Genomic DNA, 23,090 nt, shown 5'->3' on the forward strand with positions numbered 1-23,090 from the left:
GGGGGGGACCTTCTGGCTCTCCGCAACTCCCTGACGGGAGAGGGGAGCCAGGGGGGATCGGGCTCTGCTCCCAGGGAACAAGGGGCAGGAGGAGAGGGAACGGCCTCCAGCTGTGCCAGGAGATGTTTATATTGGATATTGGAAGCAATTCCTTCATGGAAAGGGCTCTCCAGCTCTGGCACAGCTGCCTAGGGCAGTGGTGGAGTCTCCATCCCTGGAGGGGTTTAAAGTCCCTGTGGCTGTGGCACTTATGGACACGAGTGGCCTTGGCAGTGCTGGGGAATGGTTGATGATCTTAAAGATCTTTTGCAACCTTAAGGATTCCATAATTCCCTCTGTGTGTGCAGTGGGAACACGAGGAGAGCCTTGCTCTGCTCCTCCGTGTTGTTTTTTTTTTTTTTGGGGGGGGGGGGTGAAGGACCAGCCCCGACCTTGCCCGAGGATTGGGTGGTTGTGCCCCTGCCAGGGGCTCCTCTGACGGGTCTGGTTTGTCTGTTCTGCTGTCCCAGCACGGGCTGGTTCGGGCAGAGCTGCACCAGGGGAAATAAATGCACCTTGTTGGTCATAGGAAGTGTTCCTGTTGCACTCTCTGTGAGGGTGAGGAGGCCTGAGAGCCCCTTCCAAGGGCCCAAAGGGGCTCCAGGAGAGCTGGAGAGGGACTGTGCACAAGAGCTGGAGGGACAGGACACAGGGAATGGATTCCCAGTGCCAGAGGGCAGGGAGACATGAGAGATTGGGAAGGAATTCCTGACTGTGAGGGTGGTGAAGGGCTGGGCTGGAATTCCCAGAGAAGCTGCAGCTGCCCCATCCCTGGAAATGTCCAAGGCCAGGTTGGATTCTCTTGGAGCAACCTGGGATAGTGGAAGGTGTCCCTGTCCATAGCGGGGAGTGGAACAAGATGGTTTTTAAGGTCCCTTCCCACCCAAACTGTTCTGGGATCCTGTGATTCCATGCAGCTGGGATGGCTCCAGACTGGGGTTCTCAGCAGATTATCCCTGTGGGATGTGGCTCCAAGGGGTCAAAGGAAAACACTGAGCTCCAGGAAGACCTTGGAGCCCCTTCCAGAGCCTAAAGGGGCTCCAGGAGAGCTGGAGAGGGACTTGGGACAAGGGCTGGAGGGACAGGACAAGGGAGAATGGCTTCCCATTGCCAGAGGGCAGGGAGAGATGGGAGATTGGGAAGGAATTGTTGGCTGGGAGGGTGGTAAAGGAGTGGAATGGTATTCCCAGAGAAGCTGTGGCTGCCCCTGGATCCCTGGAAGCGTCTAAGGCCTGGTTGGAGCAGCCTGGGCTAGTGGAAGGTGTCCCTGCCCATGGAACTGGATGAGTTTTAAGGTCCTTTCCAACTCAAACCATCCTGTGATTCCATGATTCTCCAAACACCTTCTGTTCCCTGACACATGCACTGGGAACAGGCACGCACAGATTGTTCCACTAATTGTCTTTAACTTCCAGTGGCTTCATTTCTGGGTTGTTTTGCAGTTGCTCTGAGATAAAAAGGTGCAGTTTGTCCTGCAGGTAAAAGACAGGCAGTGGGACGAGGTGGTGACTGTCGCTTGTTCTGGGAATGCTGCACATCAGGAGTGATGAGCAGTGACAGCAGTTCCTCTGCATCTCAGAAATCCCCCCGTTTCCTGGGCTAATCCCACACCAGGGGAGGGGAGATTCTGCCCCTCTCCCCCCTCAGGTGAGGCCCCACCTGCAGAGTTGCCTCCAACTCTGGGGAACAACATCAGATGGACGTGGAGCTGCTGGAGCGAATCCAGGGGAGACCTCGGAGATGCTCCAAGGGCTGGAGCCCCTCTGCTCTGGAGCCAGGCTGGGAGAGCTGGGGGGGTTCACCTGGAGAAGAGAAGGATCCAGGGAGAGCTTGGAGCCCCTTCCAGAGCCTAAAGGGGCTCCAGGAGAGCTGGAGAGGGACTTGGGACAAGGGCCTGGAGGGGCAGGAAACAGGGAATGCTTCCCACTGGCAGAGGGCAGGGATAGATGGGAGATTGGGGAGGAATTCTTGGCTGCAAGAGTGGTGAGGGGCTGAATTCCCAGAGACTCTGTGGCTGCCCCTGGATCCCTGGGAGTGTCCAAGGCCAGGTTGGAGCAACCTGGGATAGTGGGAGATGTCGGGGTTTGGAAGTGGATGAGCTTCAATGCCCCTTCCCACCCAATCCATTCCGGGACTCCATGGAATGCCTTGCAGGGCAGCTGCCCCTGGTTGTCCCCAGCATTCCCCAGCCCTGACTGTCCCTGTTTGTCGCTCTGTTCCCATTCCAGGGGGGCTCAGCCAGGCCGAGCTGATGATGATGACGATCGCCGACGTCATCCAGCAGCTCATCGAGGCCCACGAGCAGGGGAAAGAGGTGGATCTCAACAAGTAAGTCCCTCAGGGGTGGCACTGAGGGGGATCCACGAGAAACGAATGTGTCCTGTGCACTCTGTGACATCCAGGTTTCATTTTGACATCCTGCTGTCATTTCTCTTGCCATTATCTGGTAATAAAGGCACCAAAATGAGTAAATTCTGTGGTGATTTGCTCCTTCGTGGGCAATTCTGAGAGTACAAAATGGATGAAAATCTCCAAGGATTTGCCATTGCCTCTTTGTCTTTCCTCTTGGGTTCATCCTTCAATAGCCCCAAACTCAATTCCAACAGGGAGTGGAAAGATTAATATAGGAATATTATTAAATCAGATGGTTTTTAGCATTATGTTGTGCATGAAGTTGTTCACAGGAAGTTCTTTATTTCTTTACATATGTGGAGTAGCAAAACCTGAATTTGCCTCATTTTCTGCTTCATTGACATGATATAATTCCAAACTTTTTGCTGGTGCTGGAGAAACCTGAATTGACTCGGAGATGAGCTCAGCCACAGGCTGTGTGTGTGTTAATCACATGGAAGGCATGAACTAAATCACTGAAAACGGGCAAGGCAGAGCTTGTTGGCAGCTTTCACAATGGTTTGGTAAAGCCACCTTTAGAAAAATACCTAGAACCTCAAATTGTTGGCGGTTGTCGCTTGCCAGCTCTGTTTGGAGTTGATTTTCCGTATCTCAATCCCCAGAGCAGCTGTTTGCTTTTCAAAAGGCAGACTGGGAGAGCCCACCTGGAGCATGGTGGGGCTGATGGAAACCAGGAGCTCTTTTGCTGATTTGAGGTGTCTCTGCCCTCAGGCTGAAGACCAGGACGTCGGCCAAGTACGGGCTGTCGGCGCAGCCGCGCCTGGTCGAGATCATCGCGGCCGTCCCGCCCCAGTACCGCAGGGTCCTCGTGCCCAAGCTGAAGGCCAAGCCCATCAGAACTGCCAGTGGGGTAAGCAGGGCCACCATCCCTCCTTCCACCACCGTCCTGCCTTCCTCTCATCCAAAAGTTCCGTTTAATTGCCGCCAAAGACCGGGATGTCGAACATCCGGGAGGTTTAATCCGCGTGGTGGCATCGCCGCGTTCCAGGTGGCCTCTTCTGTGGTGTTGTGCCCGTGAGGATTTTGCTTTTAGAACCTTTGGGAGGAGGTTTCTTCCTCGGAAAGTTGCCCAAGGAAGTTGTGGGCAGCCCATCCCTGGAAGTGTCCAAGGCCAGGTTTGACAGGGCTTGGAGCAGCTTGGGATAATGGAAGGTGTCGAGGTTGGAACTGGACGAGCTTTAAGGTCCTTCCAACTCAAACCATCCTGAGATCCCCTGAGGAAAAAGAGGTGTTTCCACATCATTGTGCATCTTTTCAGCAGGGCAGTTAATCCAATTCAGTGTAAGACACCTGGTTTTTTTTATAACAGACTCAAATTTACCCTGAAAGGTGAAAATATTTAAGTAATAGGATTCCTACGCCTTGGTATTTTCCTTTTCCCCTTCAGGGGTTAACTCCCAGATATTTTAGGTGGCAGACCGAGCGCAGAACATCTTAAAATAGCCTGGCAGATGCACATGTACACAAAGCCTTCCCAGATGCACTTTATTTTAGTGCCTTCAGGAGCAATGACTGCCATTTCTCTGCTCTGCTTTTGCAGATTGCGGTCGTGGCTGTGATGTGCAAACCACACCGGTGCCCACACATCAACTTCACGGGCAACATCTGTGTGTGAGTATGAGAGCAGAGATGTGCCCTGTGCTGGCACTGCTGGGGCACCTCCAAGGGTTGGGGGCAGCTCTGGGACACTCCCAGCAAGGGAGACACTGAGGGGCTGGAGCGTGTCCAGGGAAGGGGACGGAGCTGGGGAAGGGGCTGGAGCAGCAGGAGCGGCTGAGGGAGCTGGGGGGGCTCAGCCTGGAGAAAAGAGGGATCAGGAGGGACGTTTTCCTACCCCACAACTCCCTGACAGGAGGGGGGAGCAGGGGGGAGTTGGGTTCTGCTCCCAGGGAACAAGGGACAGGAGGAGAGGGAACAGCCTCCAGCTATGCCAGGGGAGGGTCAGGTGAGATATTGGAAATAATTCCTACATGGAAAGGGTTGTCAGGCACTGTCACAGCTGCCCAGGGCAGTGGTGGAGCCCCATCCCTGGAGGGGTTTAAAATCCCTGTGGATGTGGCCCTTGGGAACATGGCTCAGGGGTGGCCTTGGCAGTGCTGGGGGAACAGTTGGACTCCATGATCTTGGAGTCCTTTTCCCACCTTAACCATTCTATGATTCCGTGACCCAAGAGGCCAATTTTCCAGTATTTCTGTCTAAATCCAGCATTTCAGGAGCCTTTTTTAGGGACAAGCTTCCTTTCTGCACAGCTGCCAACTTGCAGGTTGCTGATTCCTGCGCATCACGCTAAAATAATCTGCTTATTTTCATCTTTTCTTCAAAGAACAAACCTTTTTCATGGACCAAACCCAACACACCCCAGGAGATTTACAGTTTCACGAGTACAGTGACCAGGAGAATGTATTAGTTAATAGAAATAAGTTGTTTCACTAATCTAGGACGTGCAGGGGTGGTTTTGTGTGTGCTGGGGCACACAAAGAGATTGAGGAGGAGTTACAGGAAAGCAACAGAGCTGAGAAATTTGGGAGAAATCTGGGAATTTTGAAGACTGGTGAGCTGAGAGTCACCTGAGGAGGAGCAGGTGGGACAGTCTGGCTCTGCCTTGGCTCTGGAATGAGGGAAGGAGAGCACAGATGGAAGGAGAGGCCTCCAGCTGTCGAGGGCTCCCGGCATCGAGGGAGCAGCTCCGAGTTTTATCGGAGCCGAGAAACACAGGCTGGGTTTTCCTCGAGGTGTCTCACCCCTGCTTGACTTTGGGCACCTAAAATCCCTTCTGTGCTGTTCCTAAGCCAATGAGCTCATCCATTCCAAAACATTCCTCCTCTTCCCACCTCGTCATTCCCAAAACACCAGTGCATTGGCTGACACAAGAGTGAGCTGGTCTCGGAGCTGTTCCGGGTGATGCCGTGTGGGAAGTGCCTTCTCTTGCACCGCACAACTTTTGCCAACCAATTAATTTGGGCTCAGTAATCCGGTAATTAAGTCGATAATGACGGCAGGGATGACTTGGGTTGAGTTTGCAGGGCAGGCAGAGGGGAAAAATCATCAATTATCCTGGGAACCAGACGGGCCTGATTTGAGAGGTGGTGTCTGTGCAGTTGGGATCTGCCCCGTAAGTAACAATTCCCTGGCTGCTCTTTTACCTTTCCTGCTGGAGCTGGAGCAGGAGGAGTTGCCAACCCTCCTGTCTGAGATCATCCTTGAGCGCTCAGAATGCTGAGTTTGTTAAATATCACTTTCCTAAGCTCAGAAAACAAATGTAGGTGAGCTTCCTCACCATCAAGATGTTTAAATTCTATAAATTCCTGGTGAATTAGGTTGTGTAACGGGGTGATGTTGCTGTTTTACATCTTTCCATGCCAAAGAAGGTCATATTTTTCCATCAAACAAGGTTATGCTCTTCATGGAAGGGTGGAAAATACTGGAATTGTTAATGATTGTAAAATTAGAGGGTTTTTTGGCAAAGAATTGCATGGCTACTCCCCAAAATAATGCCACGTTCCAGAATCCCTCTAATTAGGGAAGAGATTTTTAAAACATATTTTGCTTCTGGAAAGTCTTACCAGGTTGTTTGAGGTGGGTGTAGCCATTTGACAGGTCTGAACTGGTTTTTGACATCCCATTCCCATTAAAATTGGATGGAACAACTGTTTTGCACTGTGCACTTGCTGTTTGTAAACATGGAAAGGCTCAGTTCCCCTCAGCATTCCTGGATATCGTGGAATCCCAAGATGGTTTGGGTGGGAAGGGACCTCAAAGATCATCCAGTTCCAACCCTGACACTTCCCACTAGCCCAGGTTGCTCCAAGGGAATCCAACCTGGCCTTGGACACTGCCAGGGATCCAGGGGCAGCCACAGCTTCTCTGGGAATTCCAGCCCAGCCCCTCCTCACCCTCCCAGCCAGGAATCCCTTCCCAATGTTCCATCTCTCCCTGCCCTCTGGCAGTGGGAAGCCATTCCCTGTGTCCTGTCCCTCCAGCCCTTGTCCCCAGTCCTTCTCCAGCTTTTCTTGGAGCCCCTTTTGGCTCTGGAAGGGGCTCTGAGGCCTCTGGCTCTAAACCCAGCCTGGAGCCATCCCAGCCTGGAGATCCTCCAACTCCATGGAATCGCAGGATCCCAGAATGGTTTGAGTGGGAAGGGACCATAAAGATCATCCAGTTCCATGGGCAGGGACACCTCCCACTAGCCCAGGTCACTCCAACCTGGCCTTGGACACTCCCAGGGATCCAGGGGCAGCCACAGCTTCTCTGGGAATTCCAGCCCAGCCCCTCCCCACCCTCCCAGCCAGGAATCCCTTCCCAGTCTCCCATCTCTCCCTCCCCTCTGACAGTGGGGAGGGAATTCCTTGTGTCCTGTCCCTCCCCCCTTGTCCCCAGTCCCTCTCCAGCTCTCCTGGAGGTTCTCTCATTGGAATTGTTTGAGTTTGATCCCTTTTTTCTCTCCTTTTACTTTGGCAGATACTGCCCAGGTGGACCTGACTCGGATTTTGAATATTCCACACAGTCTTACACTGGATATGAGGTACTGCTTTGGTCTGCTGGAAGGCATTCCCAACATTCCCAACACTCCATAAACATGGCTTGGGGTTAGGCTGCTCTTTATTCCTACAAACACACCCAAAATTGCAAGGATAAAAACCAAAACCAGCCTTTATAAACCTCGAGATCTAAAGCAGCTCAGCTCTAGGAGTGGAAATTCTGCTCAATCCCTGTAAATAATGAATAAAGTGAGTAAAAATTGTGCCTCCACGTGAGAATATTTTAACATGAAGCATCAAACACTTCCATAGGAATGTGGAGAGCTTTTGGGATGTCTCTTCTCAAAGATGGCCAAGACACAGCTCTGAGCTCCAAGTCCTAACTGGGATTACTTTCAGTCCTGCCCAGCCTGTGGGATTGGATTGAAAGAAGTACAAATTTTGGGGAAAAAAACCCCTTTTTTTAGCTGTTGATGCCTCTGAAATTACATTCATTCCCTTTTTGTCTCTCTGTCTGCATTAGTATCCCACTAAATGTATATATATATATATTTATATATATATATATTTAGTGGGATATTAGTGGGATATTAGATAGATATATATAAATATTAGAGAGATATATATTTATTTAGTGGGATTTAGTGGGATATTAGAGATATATATATATATTTAGGGGGATATTTTATATATATATATATATATATATATATATATATATATATATATATATTTCCAAAATAATGCCCTCCTGTTGTCTGGAGGAAGTTTAACAGCAGCTGATCCTGTGGCTAAATTATTGTGACTGCTTTTAACAATAAAAAACTGTAGCAGGGATGTAAAGCAGCCAAATGGGATAAAATACAAACTGGATTAATTTGATAAACACTGATGCAGCATCCTTTTAGGAGGGATTTTGTTATTATCCACTTCTGAGGGGCTGGAAACTTGTCCCATTAAGCAGGAAAATCCTGGGAATGTGTAACTGCTTTATAATTCATGGGGGGTTTTTTTGGCTGTGGTATTAATTTCTTTAATCATTTTTTTAGTAAAACCAGCATGTGGGAGTTGTGCATGATTAAGAGTCCTCATCCCTTAGAGCTTTGAATAGAACAGATAGGAAATACCAGGAAAATCCAGGATACACAAAGTCCTTGAAAACCTTCTTGGGGTATTATTAATAGGCTTCCATCAGCTAGTAATTGAAAAAGTAAGTTATTGGGGATTTTAATTGAAGGAATATGTTTAATTTGAAGAATATTCAAGTCCAGACTGAGCTCTAGAGGGTGTTGCTTGGGTGAGTTGCCCAAGTGAAAAGGTAATAAAAGGAACAGGAGGGGAAAAAATGCCTCGAAAAACACTTTGTGGTTTTTGTCATACTTTTGAGAGTCACTACAGAGATTCTTTAGCTGTTGTAGTGCACTAAAAACTGAAAAAATTATGATGTTCATCTTAGGTCTCGTTGCCATTCAGGACAAAAATGTGTTTTGTTGGATTTTTTTTTTTTCAAATATAAGGAACCAAATTCGTGTTTACGGTCAGATGGGTGAGTTTGAAGGTCAGTTGGAATTTGAAGGCTGGAGAATCTGTTTCAATGCTAAAAAAATTGTCTTTTTGGTCTTTTTCAGTGATTTAAAAAAAAAAAAAAAGTTCACAAAGTGCATCTCCTTGTGTTTTCCAGCCCACATCCATGAGGGCCATCCGGGCTCGCTACGATCCCTATCTCCAGACACGGCACAGAGTGGAACAGGTACCTTTTTTTTTTGGAAAGGGAAGGGAAGTTCTTTGTGGTTGTGATGAAAATAATGACTTTTATTTCATTGCCTGGAAGAAGGGCTGTGTGGTCAGCAGCTCTGAGTTCTAATTCTGCCTGACCTGATCCCCGTGGAAAAATTCTTTTTAGACCTTTTAATAATGACTTTTGAACCTCTTATAAGATCTTGTACAACACCTGATGATTAACAGGAGATCCTGTTGATCCTATTCCAGCAAAATTCTATTGAATCTCTGTGGTAGTTCCTAGTTCTTGGGGATTCAGTACTCAAATAGTGGCTTTCCTACCAAAATTAATTTACTGGAGTCTTCTCTGGGGAATCAGAAGATCTGAAGAGTTTCTCAGTCCTGTTCTGGTTTTCTGTTCACCTCCAAAGGATTGGAAGAATCTCCATGGATTCACTGGGGTCCTTTTCTCTCTCAAGTTTTTAAGGAGAGTTGGTTCTGCAGGGATTGAGGCAAATGTAAGGATTTTTTTTTTTTTTCCTTCTGACCGTGTCTAAACTGGTTTCAAACTGGGACCAGTTTAACTCCACCAGCTCAAATCATTCTGCTTTGCCAGGAAAATCCCCTGCACTGGGCTCGATATCTGCGCTATCTTCTTGCAGCAGAAAAATGACTTTTGAGGTTTTTTTTTTTTTTTTAGAAGGTTTACAAGAAATCTAGACAGAAATATCAGTGGTTTGTCATCCCTAAAAGACACAACAGCTCAAGAAGGAAAAACGCGGTGTAAGAAAATCGGGGCTCAATTGCTGTCTTTTACACAAACAAAACAGCAATTTTTCCATGATACCTTTAATTTTCCAGCTGAAGCAACTGGGCCACAGCGCGGATAAAGTGGAGTTTATTGTGATGGGTGGAACCTTCATGGCTTTGCCTGAGGAATACAGAGATTATTTCATCAGAAACCTGCACGACGCCCTGTCGGGTCACACTTCCAACAACGTGGCGGAGGCTGTCAGGTAAGAACCTGGCTTTTCCTTCAGGGAATTGTTTCAGATCTGTGTAAGAGCAGAAAACACTGAAGAGAATTTTATTTTTTTTTTTTTTTAAGGGAAAGTTTATCCAGGTATGATTTCAGGGACAGAAAATTTTTATCCCCCCGCAGAAAAAAGCCCCCCCCCCCCCCCCCCCTCCGGTCTATCTACCCCCTCACGTGGGAATCGCTGAACTCCTTCTAATTCCTTGGCATTCCTGGTGGGCTTGTGCCTTTTCTGCCTCATCACCTTGCTGGGGAGTTGTGACGAATGCCATTGCCATGGGATTTATTTCCTGGAGCTGGGAAGGGGAGCTGCTCCTGCCTTTTTGAGGGAGGCCAGACGTCAGCTCCCGTAAGGAATGACTCACCCCGGAGAGCGTCAGCGCTCCGAGCTCCGAGCCCCTTGCAGTCTCAAATGCAGCATTTTGGAGTGACAGGGAGATGCTCTTCCCGTTTTACAGCTGCTGAGAAACTGAAACTCAGAGGCTGCTTTATTTGTGTGCATCCCCGTCGTGAAATACAGAACTTTTCAGTGCGTTTCTGAGGAGGAAAAGGAGGGATTTGATGATTTGGAGCTGTTAAAACTCGGGGAGAATCCCCCACTTTGCTGCCTTGTCGTTGTTCAGTGCAATGGGTTTTCCTTGATACGTTATTCACAAGAGAAAAAAGTGATTTTAGAACTGAGCAGGACCAGTGTTTCATGTCTGCCTTTGTGTTTTAAAGCTGTAACATAATTCGGTTTTCCTCTGGAGGGCAGCAAACGCTTCTGCTGGTTCTCTTTCGGTTTTTTTTCCTCTTGTCGCTCAAAAGACCAAACAAAAAAGTGCTCTGCTGCTCTTCCCGAGTGGATTTTACCAAGATAAAACAACAAGTTGGGAAAAGAATTGCTTTTCCTTTGCTCTGGTGCCCTGGCTGTGAGCACTGAAGGACACACACAGGGAGAGGGATGTGGTGGCTGCAGGTTGTCTGCCCGAATTAACGCCGTGATTCAGGAGGTGGTTAGTCCATATTTTAATTTTTTTTTTTTTTTTTCCCCTTGCTGCAGGTGTCCAGCTAATTTTCTTGGGCCTAAAATAATTTTTTGAGCAGCCTGGCCTTTGCTCTGCAGATTAATAAGGGGACTGTTTACGCCACAGACCGTGTGACCGGGGAGTTTGAAGTGCTGCAAACCCAAAGTGACTCTGAAGTCAGAACACACGGGAGTGTGACAAAACCTGCCCTGACAACGTGTGGGCTCTTGCAGCAGATAAATAAAGGCTTATATTTTTAACATAAAACTCAACTTTAAATGCTCAGTAAATGGAATTATGTGGGAGTTACTCAAGTTACACTTCCCAGATATTCCAGAGGCGAGAAAATGGGCTTCAAATGAATCAGCCCTTCTTGAGTTTAGCTCTTTTACTGTGTCGCTGCAGCATTGTTTTGAGATTGTCAGTGACACTTGAAATAAGCAGTCAGGGTTGGTATTTATTTCTGTGTGTGTGTGAGGATTCATCTCCCTCACTCCTTCCATCAGCAGAGGCCGTGAGGGATGAGGGAGAGGGACAGGATTTTACAGGTTTTATGTCGTGCATTCTGCAGCAACCTGAGATCTGGGCTCTCTCACCCCTTATTTTTAATGGGATTCTGGGAGCCTGGACATATTTCAAACTTGTGCAAATCCTTATTTAGCTTTAGATGTTGTGACAGAACCCTGGAATCCCAGAGGGGTTTGGGTTTGAAGGGAACTTGAAGCTCATCTCGTTCCAAGGGCAGGGACACCTCCTGCTATCCCAGGCTGCTCAGAGCCCAAATCCACCTAACTCTGACGACAATTTTTGCCTTTTTGTCCATTATTTTTTCCCCTTTTGGCCAGTAATTTCTTTTCTTTGTCCTAAGCTCGGGCCCTGCTCCGTGTCCAAGGCTGTCTTTCCGGTGACAGTGACACACTGACCTGCAGGGTCTGAACTGAGCAGCTCTGAAGGGACTCATCAATCTGACATCCTCCTCTTGACGTAATTCTCAATTTTCTTCTTATAATACTTTGTCTTGGTCAGCCCACTGTGGCTTCTGGTCCCAGTTAATCTGATAAAAAGGATGTGATTCCGTGCGGTTCCAACCAGAGCCGGTCGCGGAGGTCGATCCTGTTCCTCACCAGGAACGGGCACTGCGAGTCTGGATAAAGAAATAAATCCTCAGACTGTGGTGGCCCTTGGAGAGCTCCAACTATTCTGAGTTGTCCTCAGTCTTTCTTGCAGATAAATACATGAGTTCACCAGCAAAAAGTGGGATTTTTGAAAGGATAATCAAGGAAAATTCGAGGCTTTCGTAGAGACTGTCGTGAGTGAAGGAAGGAAATGAATTCCCTGAGAAAGTGCTGCTGGTGTTTAATATTTCTGCAGCACCTCCCTCTTGGGGTAATAAACATTTAAGAGTATTCAGACAGAAGTCTTTGCTTGGGGTGCTTTGCTTTGCCTGAGAAATAAGTTGGCCAAGGAACGAGTGAAGAATCGCGGAGCCGGAGGGGATCTTTGTTTTGGAGAGGGTTTGCAACATGACTGAGAAGTTTTAATTTTCCTCAGCTGAGAGCACCACTTAGGAGCTTTCTGGGCCCTTCTGGATGCATGTCAAGCCAGGTTGTGGACTTGCTGATAAGCTTCCCTTCTTCTTCAGGAGGAGCTTTGCAATTACCGCTAAAGAATCACCGTGAGACACCTTTTTTTTCCCCCCCCGGAGAAATCCATCTTTCTCTGGGAGCTGCTCCCATCAGACAGAAGCGTTGGCTTGATTGCAGCTGCCTGGGCTGAGGACAATCAGGCAGGAAGGTGTAAAAAGGCACATGGGAATGGGAATTTGCTGCTCCCCAGCAGTTCGCTCCTCTCACCTGACCCGTGAGTCACTGGAGGCGCCGGGCACACGGAGCTGCCGCCGTGACTCACGCTCGGCTCCCGGGGCTGAGCACCTGCCGGAGCCGGGAGCTGACTGGTAATGAGGGAACGAGCCCCAAGGAGAGCTTGGATGTGCTGGGAAAGGCGGGTGGCCAGAAAGGTCCCTCCAGGACGTGCGTCCCTGCAGCTCCTCGGGCTGCGATGTCAAGCCTTTGGTGGAGATCTCTGGAGCCAGGCTGGGAGAGCTGGGGGTGCTCAACTGGAGAGGAGGAGGAGCCAGGGAGACCCTGGAGCCCCTTGCGGTGCCTGAAGGGGCTCCAGGAGAGCTGGAGAGGGACTTTGGACAAGGGCTGGAGGGATAGGACACAGGGAATGGCTTCAAACTGAAATAAAGTAGGTTTAAATTAAAGATTAGATGGCTGGGAGAGTGGGGAGGCCCTGGCACAACTTTCCCAGAGAAGCTGTGGCTGCCCCATCCCTGGAAGTGTCCAAGGCCAGGTTGGACAGGACTTGGAGCCACCTGGGATAGTGGAAGGTGTCTCTGCCCACAGCAGTGGTTGGAACAGGATGAACTTTAAAGTCCCTTCCCACTCAAACTATTCCATGGTTTCTGTGATTTCAGTCCTTAAAAATGCATCTAAATTATTTTTAATTCTTTTAACAGTCTGATGAGTTGTCTGATGTTTGATTAAGTTGGATGTGGCAAAGTAAAAAGGAGATAACGTTGTTGGAACCTCCTGTTGTGCAATTCCAGTCTCGTCCGTGCCTGATATTCCTGTGCCAATATTCAGGTGCACAGCAGATGGTTTCCCTAAAAATTCCCTAATCCAAAACTGGGTGGGCTTTCCACCCACCCAAATCTTTCCTGATGGGGAGGGAAGTTTCCTTTAGATCTCCCAAAAGCCATCTTGATTTTTTTTGGGAAGTGGGGCGATCCAGCTACTTCAGAGCTCTGCTGGAAGAGAAGACACAGGATTTGTAAAACCTGGGTTGTTGTGTGTCCAGTTTAGGACCTCTTGGCCCCTGGAGGAACAAAACCAAACCCTGAGCACTAACAGTTCCAGCAGGGGTTGGTTTGGGATGTGGAACTCCTGAGGCCTTTTGAAACCCAGCTGGGAATCACTTTTCTTGAACTGTTGGAATTTGCCCAAATAAGGTTTGAGCTCTTTTATGGAGGTTTCTGCAGGGAAAAATTACGTTTTTTTTTTACAGCTGGTGCTGTAATTTAACCAAGATTTAGCCTGTTGGCTCAACTTTCAGGACACAGCCCCTCAGTGAAGTTATGTGGGGTCACAAGTGAGCACCCTGTGCCTTTCCCTGGCTCCCTGCCTGCATTTCAGACACGTGTGACAAGGAAATCTCCAGGAAAGGGGTCACAGCGAACCTGTTTTACTCCAGGCGAAGAAGATGCTGTGCCCTGAATCCAGGGGCTCCATTGACACGTGGCTGCTCGTTCCACTGATGTCCCTTAATTGTGTTTTCTGAGGACTGGTTGTGACTCCAGCAAAAATAACCCAGGTTTGACTCAGCCTCTGCAGTGAGTCACTGCTGGGGACACCGGAGAGGGCACTGCTCTCCTCCCATCTGTGCCCAGCTCTGGGCCCTCAGCTCAGGAAGGACATGGAGGGGCTGGAGCAGGTGCAGAGAAGAGCAATGAGGCTGGAGAAGGGTCTGGAGCACAATTCCCATGAGGAGAGGCTGAGGGAGCTGGGGGGGCTCAGCCTGGAGAGGAGGAGGCTCAGGGGAGACCTCATCCCTCTGCACAACTCCCTGCCAGGAGGGGGAACCGGGTGGGATCGGGTTCTGCTCCCAGGAACCAGCAGTAGGACAAGAGGGCTCAGCCTCCAGCTGTGCCAGGGGAGGTTTAGGTTGGATATCAGGAGGGAATTCTTTCCAGAGAGAGTGGCTAGACCTTGGAATGGGTTGCCCAGGGAGGGGGTGGAGTCACTTCCCTGGAGGTGTTTAAGGACAGACTGGATGTGGCATCAGTGCCATGGGCTGGGAACCACGGCGGGGTTGGATTGAGGGTTGGGCTCCATGATCTCGGAGCTCTTTTCCAACCCCGCTGATTCTGGGATTCTGTGATTCTATGATCCCATGATTCTATGATCCCATGATTCTATGATCTACCTGGACCCTCTGCTTGAGGCCACCCCTTCCAGAGCAGGTGGTCAGACATCCCTGTCCACCCTTCAGCTGCCGGAGCTCCTCCTGTGCCAGATTAACGGAGTCTGGGTGGGAGAGCAATTTTTGGGAAGGCAAATTCCTTCCCTGCCTGTGGGAAGTTGCCCTGCTGCACGTTACCAGGGTTTGATGGTCACATCTCACCCCTGGACATGCCCTAATGAGGAGATGCAGTGACAGGGAGGCTCTTGAAGCCCTTCCAGCTCCGGCTTTAATTGGTGGCTTACGCTCCGATTCCAGCGGGAATTTGGGCAGCGCAGGGATGTGGGAGCTCTCTGGTTCCACATCCTCTCCTGTGTCCACAGCAGGTCCTGGCAAGGAAGGGAGGGAATAGCAGGAGGCAACAACATTGCAAATTGCTGTGGCTGAATCCATGAGAGCTCGTCTGTCAAATCCCTCTGGACATCTGGCTGGGATGAGATTCCTCCGTGCCAGGCAGGAGATAACTGGCTCTTGTTTTAGTGCCAGATCTTTTACAGCAGAGATTCTGCCTCAAATTCCCTTTTGTTCCCAGAAATTTGGAGCCCAGCTTCTAATGGGCTGGAAAAGCAGGTTTTCTTTGTTTCTGGCTTTGGATGGGACTCGTTGGTGGTGTAGGAGCCACGTGGGGAGGGCCTGGCAGAGTTTGTGGATCCTCATCCCTGGAAGTGTCCAAGGCTGGGTTGGACGGGGCTTGGAGCAACCTGGGATAGTGGGAGGTGTCCCTGCCCATGGCAGGGGTGGAACGGGATGAGCTTTAGGGTCCTTTACCAACCAAACTATTCCATGATTCCATGATGAAGGACAATCAGGTTAGAATCCATTTAGAGGGATTTTTATGGAAATCAGGGATGTAAAAGGCGGGAAAGGGGAAGGGAGACCCTTCCCTGAGTCCCGAGACTCCCAGGGAACTCCCTTGTTCCCTAAACTCCTTCTTCAAGAGGAGTTGGGCTGTGGATGGATCCAGTGTCAGGCTCTGGATCTCTGGGAGAGCTGGGAATGTCCAGGCTGGAGAAGAGAAGGATCCAAGGAGCCCTTGGAGCCCCTTCCAGAGCCTAAAGGGGCTCCAGGAGAGCTGGAGAGGGACTGGAGACAAGGGCTGGAGGGACAGGACACAGGGAATGGCTTCCCAGTGCCAGAGGGCAGGGAGAGATGGGAGATTGGGAAGGAATTGTTGGCTGGCAGGGTAGGGAGGGTCTAGTCTGGAATTCTCAGAGAAGCTGTGGCTACCCCTGGATCCCTGGGAGTGTTGGATGGGTTGGACGGGGCCTGAAGCAACCTGGGATAGTGGGAGGTGTCCCTGCCCATGTCAGGGGGTGGAACTGGATGATCTTTAAGGTCCCTTCCCACCCAAACCATTCCATGTTTGCCATTAAAACCTGTTTGTTGCTGAGTGTTTATCCCTAAATGCCTCCAGTACAGATAAACCTTGGCAGAATTTGAGGAATTTTAGCCCTTTGTTGCCATCCCATTACTTCTGCTTTGCTGCTTTTTTGCGCAGACCCAACTTTGAACTGCTGTGACTTCTGTTATTTGGGGAGATATCTCAGTGAAAGTCATTTCAGCAGATCCTAATCTCCTTATGGTTCATCCTTTTTTCCTCCTGCAGCTCCGGAATGGGATTTTTTTTTTCCCTCCAGTTATCTGTCCTGTTACTCTTTTCTCCCGCATGTGAAATAATTGAGGTTAAACACAAGCTGGGGAAGGTGGGGATGAGGAAACCATTCCTACACATTTCTGGGCGTTTGACAGCAGTGACTTCGGGTTTCCTAGGGCAGAGCTGGAACCAAATGTCTTTTCTCCCCTCCAAGGATTACGAGGTGTCAGTGTTTATTCCCAGCAGGAGCTGGAGCTGCACCGAACTGAGCAGTATTTATAAATGATCCCGATCCGTGTTTTATGGCGAGCTGGCGGAAAGGCCGATGGTCTTGGCGGTCATGACATTGTCAAAGCTAAACAAATGAATTTCGCTGCCTCTTTCCCCCTGCACATTTGCGGCAAATTGCCGCTGACCACCTGCCAAGGGGAATTCTGCTCTCCCCTCCGCCGCCGTGCCGGGGTAATTTGGCAGGAATAACAAGTTCTCCGGTGACCTGCGCTGAGGCGTTAACGGTAGGGTGGGATCTGAGCCGTCGGCCTCGCTCACCTGTTCGTACAGACACGGCACAGCTCCGAAAGGAACGTCCCAAATTAAGCGTGCTGTGCATAAATAAGCTTTCTGGGTTCATTTCCCTGCCGTTTACACCGTCCTGTGCACCACAGGAGTGGTTGTTGGTGCATTCTGATTTTCCAAGCTCAGCTCTCAGTCATTTCCTTGAGCTCCGTGAGGACGCGGCCGATCCTAGACCGACATTCCTAGACCGACATTCCCATGCCCCGGAGAGCCAGCGTGGGACCCACGCTCCCCCTTTTTTTTTTTTCCTTCAGCAGAGATTGCTCTGCAGCCCAAATTGAAATGAGCCTGGTGAGAGAGGGAGCTGTGTTTTATGGTTCCCTCAGCTGTGCTGTGCTTGGCTCATTGCTGGTGTAAAGCTCAGCTCCTCTGCCTTTCAGCAGCGCTAAATTAATTCGAAAGAAAACTCATTTTCTGGCGGCGTGGTGGGCGCAACAGGCATGGAAAAGGAGGAAAAAAACCCGAAAAGGCAGGTTTAATTTTCGTTCTTTTGTCAGGGAGCGGTTTTCCTGGCGCTTTTGGGAGCGCTGTGCCAGGCAGAGCAGGGGCTGTTTGCCCGTGAAATCCATCTCTGTGGCAGCAGATGTGCTCTGGGAGTTGGTGCCTCCTCGTGGCCCAGCGCTTTGGGGAGCTGCATCCTCAAAAAACTGGCAGAGCTGGGGAGGTGGGGAGTGTTTGTGCAGCCTTGATTTGCCCACCCTCTGTCTGGGCCTTGGGTTGTACAATTACCTCCTTTTTTTCCCCCCTTTTTCTCCAAGACCTTTGCCCGGTTCAGCTCCTGAGATAGTTCCTGTGCTGCTCTAAGAATTCTAATTTTAGTGGGGAGGACCTTTGTTCCTTGGATATAAATAACATTCCCCTTTCCTCTGGCACATCTGAGGTGAGGTGTGGGTTCAGCTTGTGGGTTAAGAGAGCTCAGCTCTGATGTGCCAGTGTGAGCTGAGTGCCTGATGGGATGAAATCCATGGATAGGGATCCAGCTCATGCTGGGTCTGTGTCTCTCTGACTAAGCCCAGCTCAGTGTGGGTCTTTGCATCCATGATCTGATCCCACACCAAGAGTCCTGGTTCTGTTGTGGGCTGGGACAGGAGGTGTTTCCTTCTTCATCCCTGACTCCTTGAGCTCTTGTTCTTGTTGCAGCACAGCTTTGTGCAAGATACTCCTGTTTCTCCCAGTGTTGGGTTTTGGTTCCATTCTCCTTTCCAGATCACAGAATCGTGGAATAATTAGGTTTGGAAAGGACCTTTAGGATCATCCAGTCCAATCATCAATCAGCACCACCACCGTGTTCACCACTGACCCATGTCCCCAAGTGCCACATCCACACCTTTTTTGAACACTTCCAGGGATGGGGACTCCACCCCCGCCCTGGAAAGTTCATTCCAATGCCTGACCACCCTTTCCATGAAGGAATTGTTCCTGATATCCAACCTTACCCTCCCCTGGCACAGCTTGAGGCCGTCTCTCCTTGTCATGTCCCTTGTTCCCTGGGAGCAGAGCCCGACCAGCCCCAGCTCCCCCCTCCTGTCAGGGAGTTGTGGGGCAGGAAAAGGTCCCTCCTGATCCCTTTTTTCTCCAGACTGAGCCCTCCCAGCTCCCTCAGCAGCTCCTGCTGCTCCAGCCTGTTTCCCAGCTCCATTCCCTTCCCTGGACACACTCCAGCCCCTCCATGTCTCTTGTCTGAGGGGCCCAGAGCTGCCCCCAGGGTTCAGGTTGTGCCATTCACAGGAGGTTGTAGCTGTGACAAAGCACATTTGACTTCACCCTGTTCCAGGAACCTGCTCCTTGGATGCAGCCCATCCTCCCTGGAGCTGCCAGGGATCTCTGTGCTTAGGGAGGATCCAGTTTTAAGCTATTAAAATCTGAAATAATTTTCCAAACATGTGAATCAACCCCCACTACAAGTTGAGTGGGATCCCGGAATCCCAGCATGGTTTGGGTTGGAAGGGACCTTAAAGATCATCCCATTCCATGGGCAAGGACACCTTCCCCTATCCCAGGTTACTCTGAGCCCCAGGCAGGGGTGAGCAGCTGTTGGCACCTTGGAGCTCTGACAGGCAGCAAACAGAGCTGGGCAAGTGGCACCATCGGTTCCTGGAGCTCCTGCAGGAAACCAGAACGTGTGTTTTTCCAGCTGTGGAGAAAACAAACCCCTGAGATTTTGAGCCCCTTTTTTCAGGAGCGACGATGTCGCAGCTTGTGGGGGAGTGTGGATCTCCTGGAAGGCAGGAGGGCTCTGCAGAGGGACCTGCACAGGCTGGATCCATGGGATGATTCCAATGGGATGAGGTTCCACAAGGCCAAGGGCCAGGTCCTACCCTTTGGCCACAACAACCCCCGGCAGCTCCAGGCTGGGCCAGAGGGGCTGGAGAGCAGCCAGGCAGGAAGGGAGCTGGGAGTTGGGATGGCCAGGAAGCTGAACGGGAGCCAGAGTGTTGCCCAGGGGGCCAAGAGGGCCGATGGATCCTGGCCTGGATCGGGATCAGGGTGGCAGCAGGAGCAGGGAAGGGATTGTGCCCCTGTGAGGCCCCCCCTGGAGTGCTGTGTCCAGCTCTGGTCCCTCAGGAAAGACATGGAGGGGCTGGAGCAGGGCCAGAGAAGAGCAACGAGTCTGGGAAGGGACTGGAGCACAATTCCCGTGAGGAGAGGCTGAGGGACATGGGGGGGGCTCAACCTGGAGAGGAGGAGGCTCAGGGGAGACCTCATCCCTCTGCACAACTCCCTGGCAGGAGGGGGGAGCTGGGTGGGATCGGGCTCTTCTCCCAGGCAGCGATCAGTGAGACAAGAGGGCTCGGTCTTAAACTGTGCCAGGGGAGGGGCTGGTTGGATATCAGGAGGGAATTTTTTCCATGGAGAGTGATCAGCCCTTGGAATAAGCTGCCCAGGGAGGGGTGGAGTCGCTTCCCTGGAGGTGTTTAAGGACAGACTGGATGTGGCATCAGTGCCATGGGCTGGGAACCGCGTCATGGTTGGATCCAGGGTGGGACTTGCTGATCTCAGAGGTCCTTTCCAACCCCGCTGATTCCATGATGATACCTGAATGCCATGAGTTTTACCGGTGAGGGAGTTGCTTTGGCAGGAGAACCAGCTCAGCTAAACCACAGCTTTGCCCCGGCACTTTGGGCTGATGGCTGCTCTTTATTAGCTCTCCTTATAATTTTATTGCTGCAATTCCCTTGTTTCCTCAAAGCAGCAAGTTGGGCTGTTTTCCTTTCCTTGAGTTAAATGGTTTTATCTGCGAGTTGGATGGGGACGACCTGGATCCTATTTAATAAGTGCATGAAGGCACTGCAAAGCTGGACACTGTGCAGCAAGACTTTTGAGTTTTCAGAGCTGTTTCCCTCAATATCAGCTAAGGAGTGGTTGTTACTGAGAATATGCGACTTTCCTTAGGCCACAGTGAGCCAATATCGGGCCTGGAACTGTGAAATTGGAGCTCTGTTTTTTCCAAGTCCGTGTCAGTCTCCCCTGGTTTTGTCTCTCTCATCAAGTGGAGCCAGAAAAACCCGAGTTTCAGTTTAGATTTAATAAAAGAGAGGCTGTCGTGCCTTTTCTCTCCCGGTTTTAGGCGTAAGGATTTTTTTTCCCCTCCGCGCCTCCGACTCCATATCGACGATTCCCCGGTAAACTGCCTCCATAATTATGACCTAATGGTTGATCATATTGATTTGGCAGCAGACAGGGGAAATTGTTGTTCTTTTCGAGTTTTCCTGAAGTAATTGCACGGCGAAACTGTGGGGAAATCGAGGGCAGATCTTGGGCATCTCCTCCTGGAAGTTTTATTCCGGTCTTTGTTCCGCTGTCTGGAGCAGGGCGATGAGCTGATGCTCTTGGGTGACACGGTTTGTTGTCCCTGGGATGTATTATCTGCTTCCTTACACTTGGATAAAGAGAGAAGGGGATGGGGAGTAAAACCTGCCCTCTGGGAAGAGCTGAGATCGATTTCCTGGCAGAGGTGGAATTTAACTAAAGGTCAGATAAAATTGTGCTGGAATCCACAGAAGGAACAGCTGAAATGGGGCTAAAAGCTGCTTTTTCTTTTTTTAGGTTTTATGTTGCTTGGTGAAGCAAAGAGACTCTGTTCAGTGTTAGTCCTGGATTACTGGACAGAAATTCCTCCTTGGATTGCTCTTCTCTGAGGGTGGTGATGCCCTGGCACTGATTGCCCAGAGAATTTGTGGCTGCTCCTGGATCCCTGGAAGTGTCCAAGGCCAGGTTGGAGCAACCTGGGATAGTGAGAGGTGTCGGGATTGGAACAGGATGAGCTTTAAGGTCCCTTCCCACCCAAACCAGTCTGGGATTCTGTCATTCCACGGAGCTGGATGGTGCTGCTGGCTGGGATGGCTCCAGGCTGGGGTTCTCAGCAGACTATCCCTGTGGGATGTGGCTCCAGGGGGTCAAAGGAAAACCCTGAGCTCCAGGGAGACCTTGGAGCCCCTTCCAGAACCTGAAGGGGCTCCAGGAGAGCTGGAGAGGGACTTGGGACAAGGGCTGAAGGGACAGGACACAGGGAATGGCTTCCCACTGCCAGAGGGCAGGGAGAGATGGGAGATTGGGAAGGAATTCTTGGCTGTGAGAGTGGTGAGGGAGTGGAATGGAATTCCCAGAGAAGCTGTGGCTGCCCCTGGATCCCTGGGAGTGTCCAAGGCCAGGTTGGATGGGTCTTGGAGCAACCTGAGATAATGGGAGGTGTCGAGGTTAGAACTGGATGATGTTCAAGGTCCCTTCCAATCCCAACCATCCTGGGATTCCATGATTCTCTGAAATTCCCAAATTGTTACTGGGAAATGCATTTGATTCTTTCTGAAACATCAGAGCTTCAGGTGTCTCCAATTTTCTTTTCTTGTGCTGAGCATCCTTTGTTTTTTCCCCAGGCTTTTCCTCTGCACCACAAACTGACAGACGGTTTTGAAAACAATTCTCCTTGGGGCTGATAACCCTCTCCCATGGGATTTTTCCCTACTTCAGTGTGGGTTTGGGAGGGCTGAAGTAGGGAAAAATCCCACGGGAGAGGGTTTAGGGGTGGACTTGGCAGTGCTGGGGAAGTGGTTGGACTTGATGATCATCTCAGAGGGCTTTTCCCACCTGAACAAGGTCACAATTCCATGATTTTAAGGAGGAGAGGAGCTGTAGTTTGACCAGAGCTTCACAGCACCTTCAAACTTCGCTCGTCTGAACCTCTTCTTCCTTCTTTGTCCCTTCATCACGTCCTTCAGCACGACATTCCTGGCTCCTTTCCTTTGGTTGTCATTGTCAAATGCAATTAGTGATAATTAAAGGAGACAGAAAGTCCATAGGAGCGTCCCAGGAGCAAGGACAGGAGTTTGGGAATGGTTGGTTGAGCGTGTGGGGCGACCATCCTGTCCTTCCATCCCTTTGTCTTTGGCTGCACAAAACCCCGAGCTGGAATGACCAGGAAGGTGTGGAATGACCAGGAAGGTTGGAATGACCAGGAAGGTGTGGAATGATCAGGAAGGTGTGGAATGATCAGGAAGGTTGGAATGACCAAGAAGGTGTGGAATGACCAGGAAGGTTGGAATGATCAGGATGGTGTGGAATGACCAGGAAGGTTGGAATGACCAAGAAGGTGTGGAATGATCAGGAAGGTGTGGAATGACCAGGAAGGTGTGGAATGACCAGGAAGGTGTGGAATGATCAGGAAGGTTGGAATGACCAGGAAGGTGTGGAATGACCAGGATGGTGTGGAATGACCAGGAAGGTTGGAATGACCAAGAAGGTGTGGAATGACCAGGATGGTGTGAAATGACCAGTGAGGTGTGTTTGACCACCTGTATCTTCCACAGAAGATGAATTATTGTTGTGGTGTTTTTACTGCCATTCATATATTAATCCAAAATTTAAAGTGTCTGGCTCATGGAGAAAGGAATTGTGTGCCCTCCTCATTGACAGGTTGACCCTGGGACATCTTCCAGTCACTTCACGCCCTTTTTTCCTTTGGAAATCTTGGCAAAGCCTGTGTTTTGCTGGCGTGTTGTATTTACTAGGGTAAGTTTTTAGCTTTCCTTAGCATGTGGGATGACCATCCTGTCCTTCCATCCTCCATCCCTTTGTGTCTGGCTGCACAAAACCCCAAGCTGGAATGACCAGGAAGGTTGGAATGACCAGGAAGATGTGGAATGACCAAGATGGTGTGGAATAACCAGGAAGGTGTGGAATGACCAGGAAGGTGTGGAATGACCAAGAAG

The 23,090-nt window shown here is 50.2% G+C and overlaps 1 protein-coding gene across 4 annotated transcripts in view; it reads left to right on the forward strand.

The window, feature by feature from the left end:
• Nucleotides 1-2,236: 2,236 nt before the first annotated feature.
• Nucleotides 2,237-23,090, forward strand: part of ELP3 (elongator acetyltransferase complex subunit 3) — a 46,630-nt gene continuing 25,776 nt past the window's right edge. For all 4 annotated transcript variants that reach the window (XM_027665060.1, XM_027665061.1, XM_027665063.1 and 1 more), the window contains exons 1-6: nucleotides 2,237-2,367; nucleotides 3,163-3,301; nucleotides 3,992-4,062; nucleotides 6,910-6,973; nucleotides 8,611-8,679; nucleotides 9,510-9,664. In XM_027665060.1, the coding sequence (XP_027520861.1) occupies nucleotides 2,291-2,367; nucleotides 3,163-3,301; nucleotides 3,992-4,062; nucleotides 6,910-6,973; nucleotides 8,611-8,679; nucleotides 9,510-9,664 (575 nt within the window). In that variant the 5' untranslated portion in view covers nucleotides 2,237-2,290. The remainder of the gene's footprint in view (nucleotides 2,368-3,162; nucleotides 3,302-3,991; nucleotides 4,063-6,909; nucleotides 6,974-8,610; nucleotides 8,680-9,509; nucleotides 9,665-23,090) is intronic.

Source organism: Corapipo altera, unplaced genomic scaffold (assembly GCF_003945725.1).
Source record: "Corapipo altera isolate COAL_440 unplaced genomic scaffold, ASM394572v1 164, whole genome shotgun sequence".
Classification (NCBI taxonomy): Eukaryota; Metazoa; Chordata; class Aves; order Passeriformes; family Pipridae; genus Corapipo; species Corapipo altera.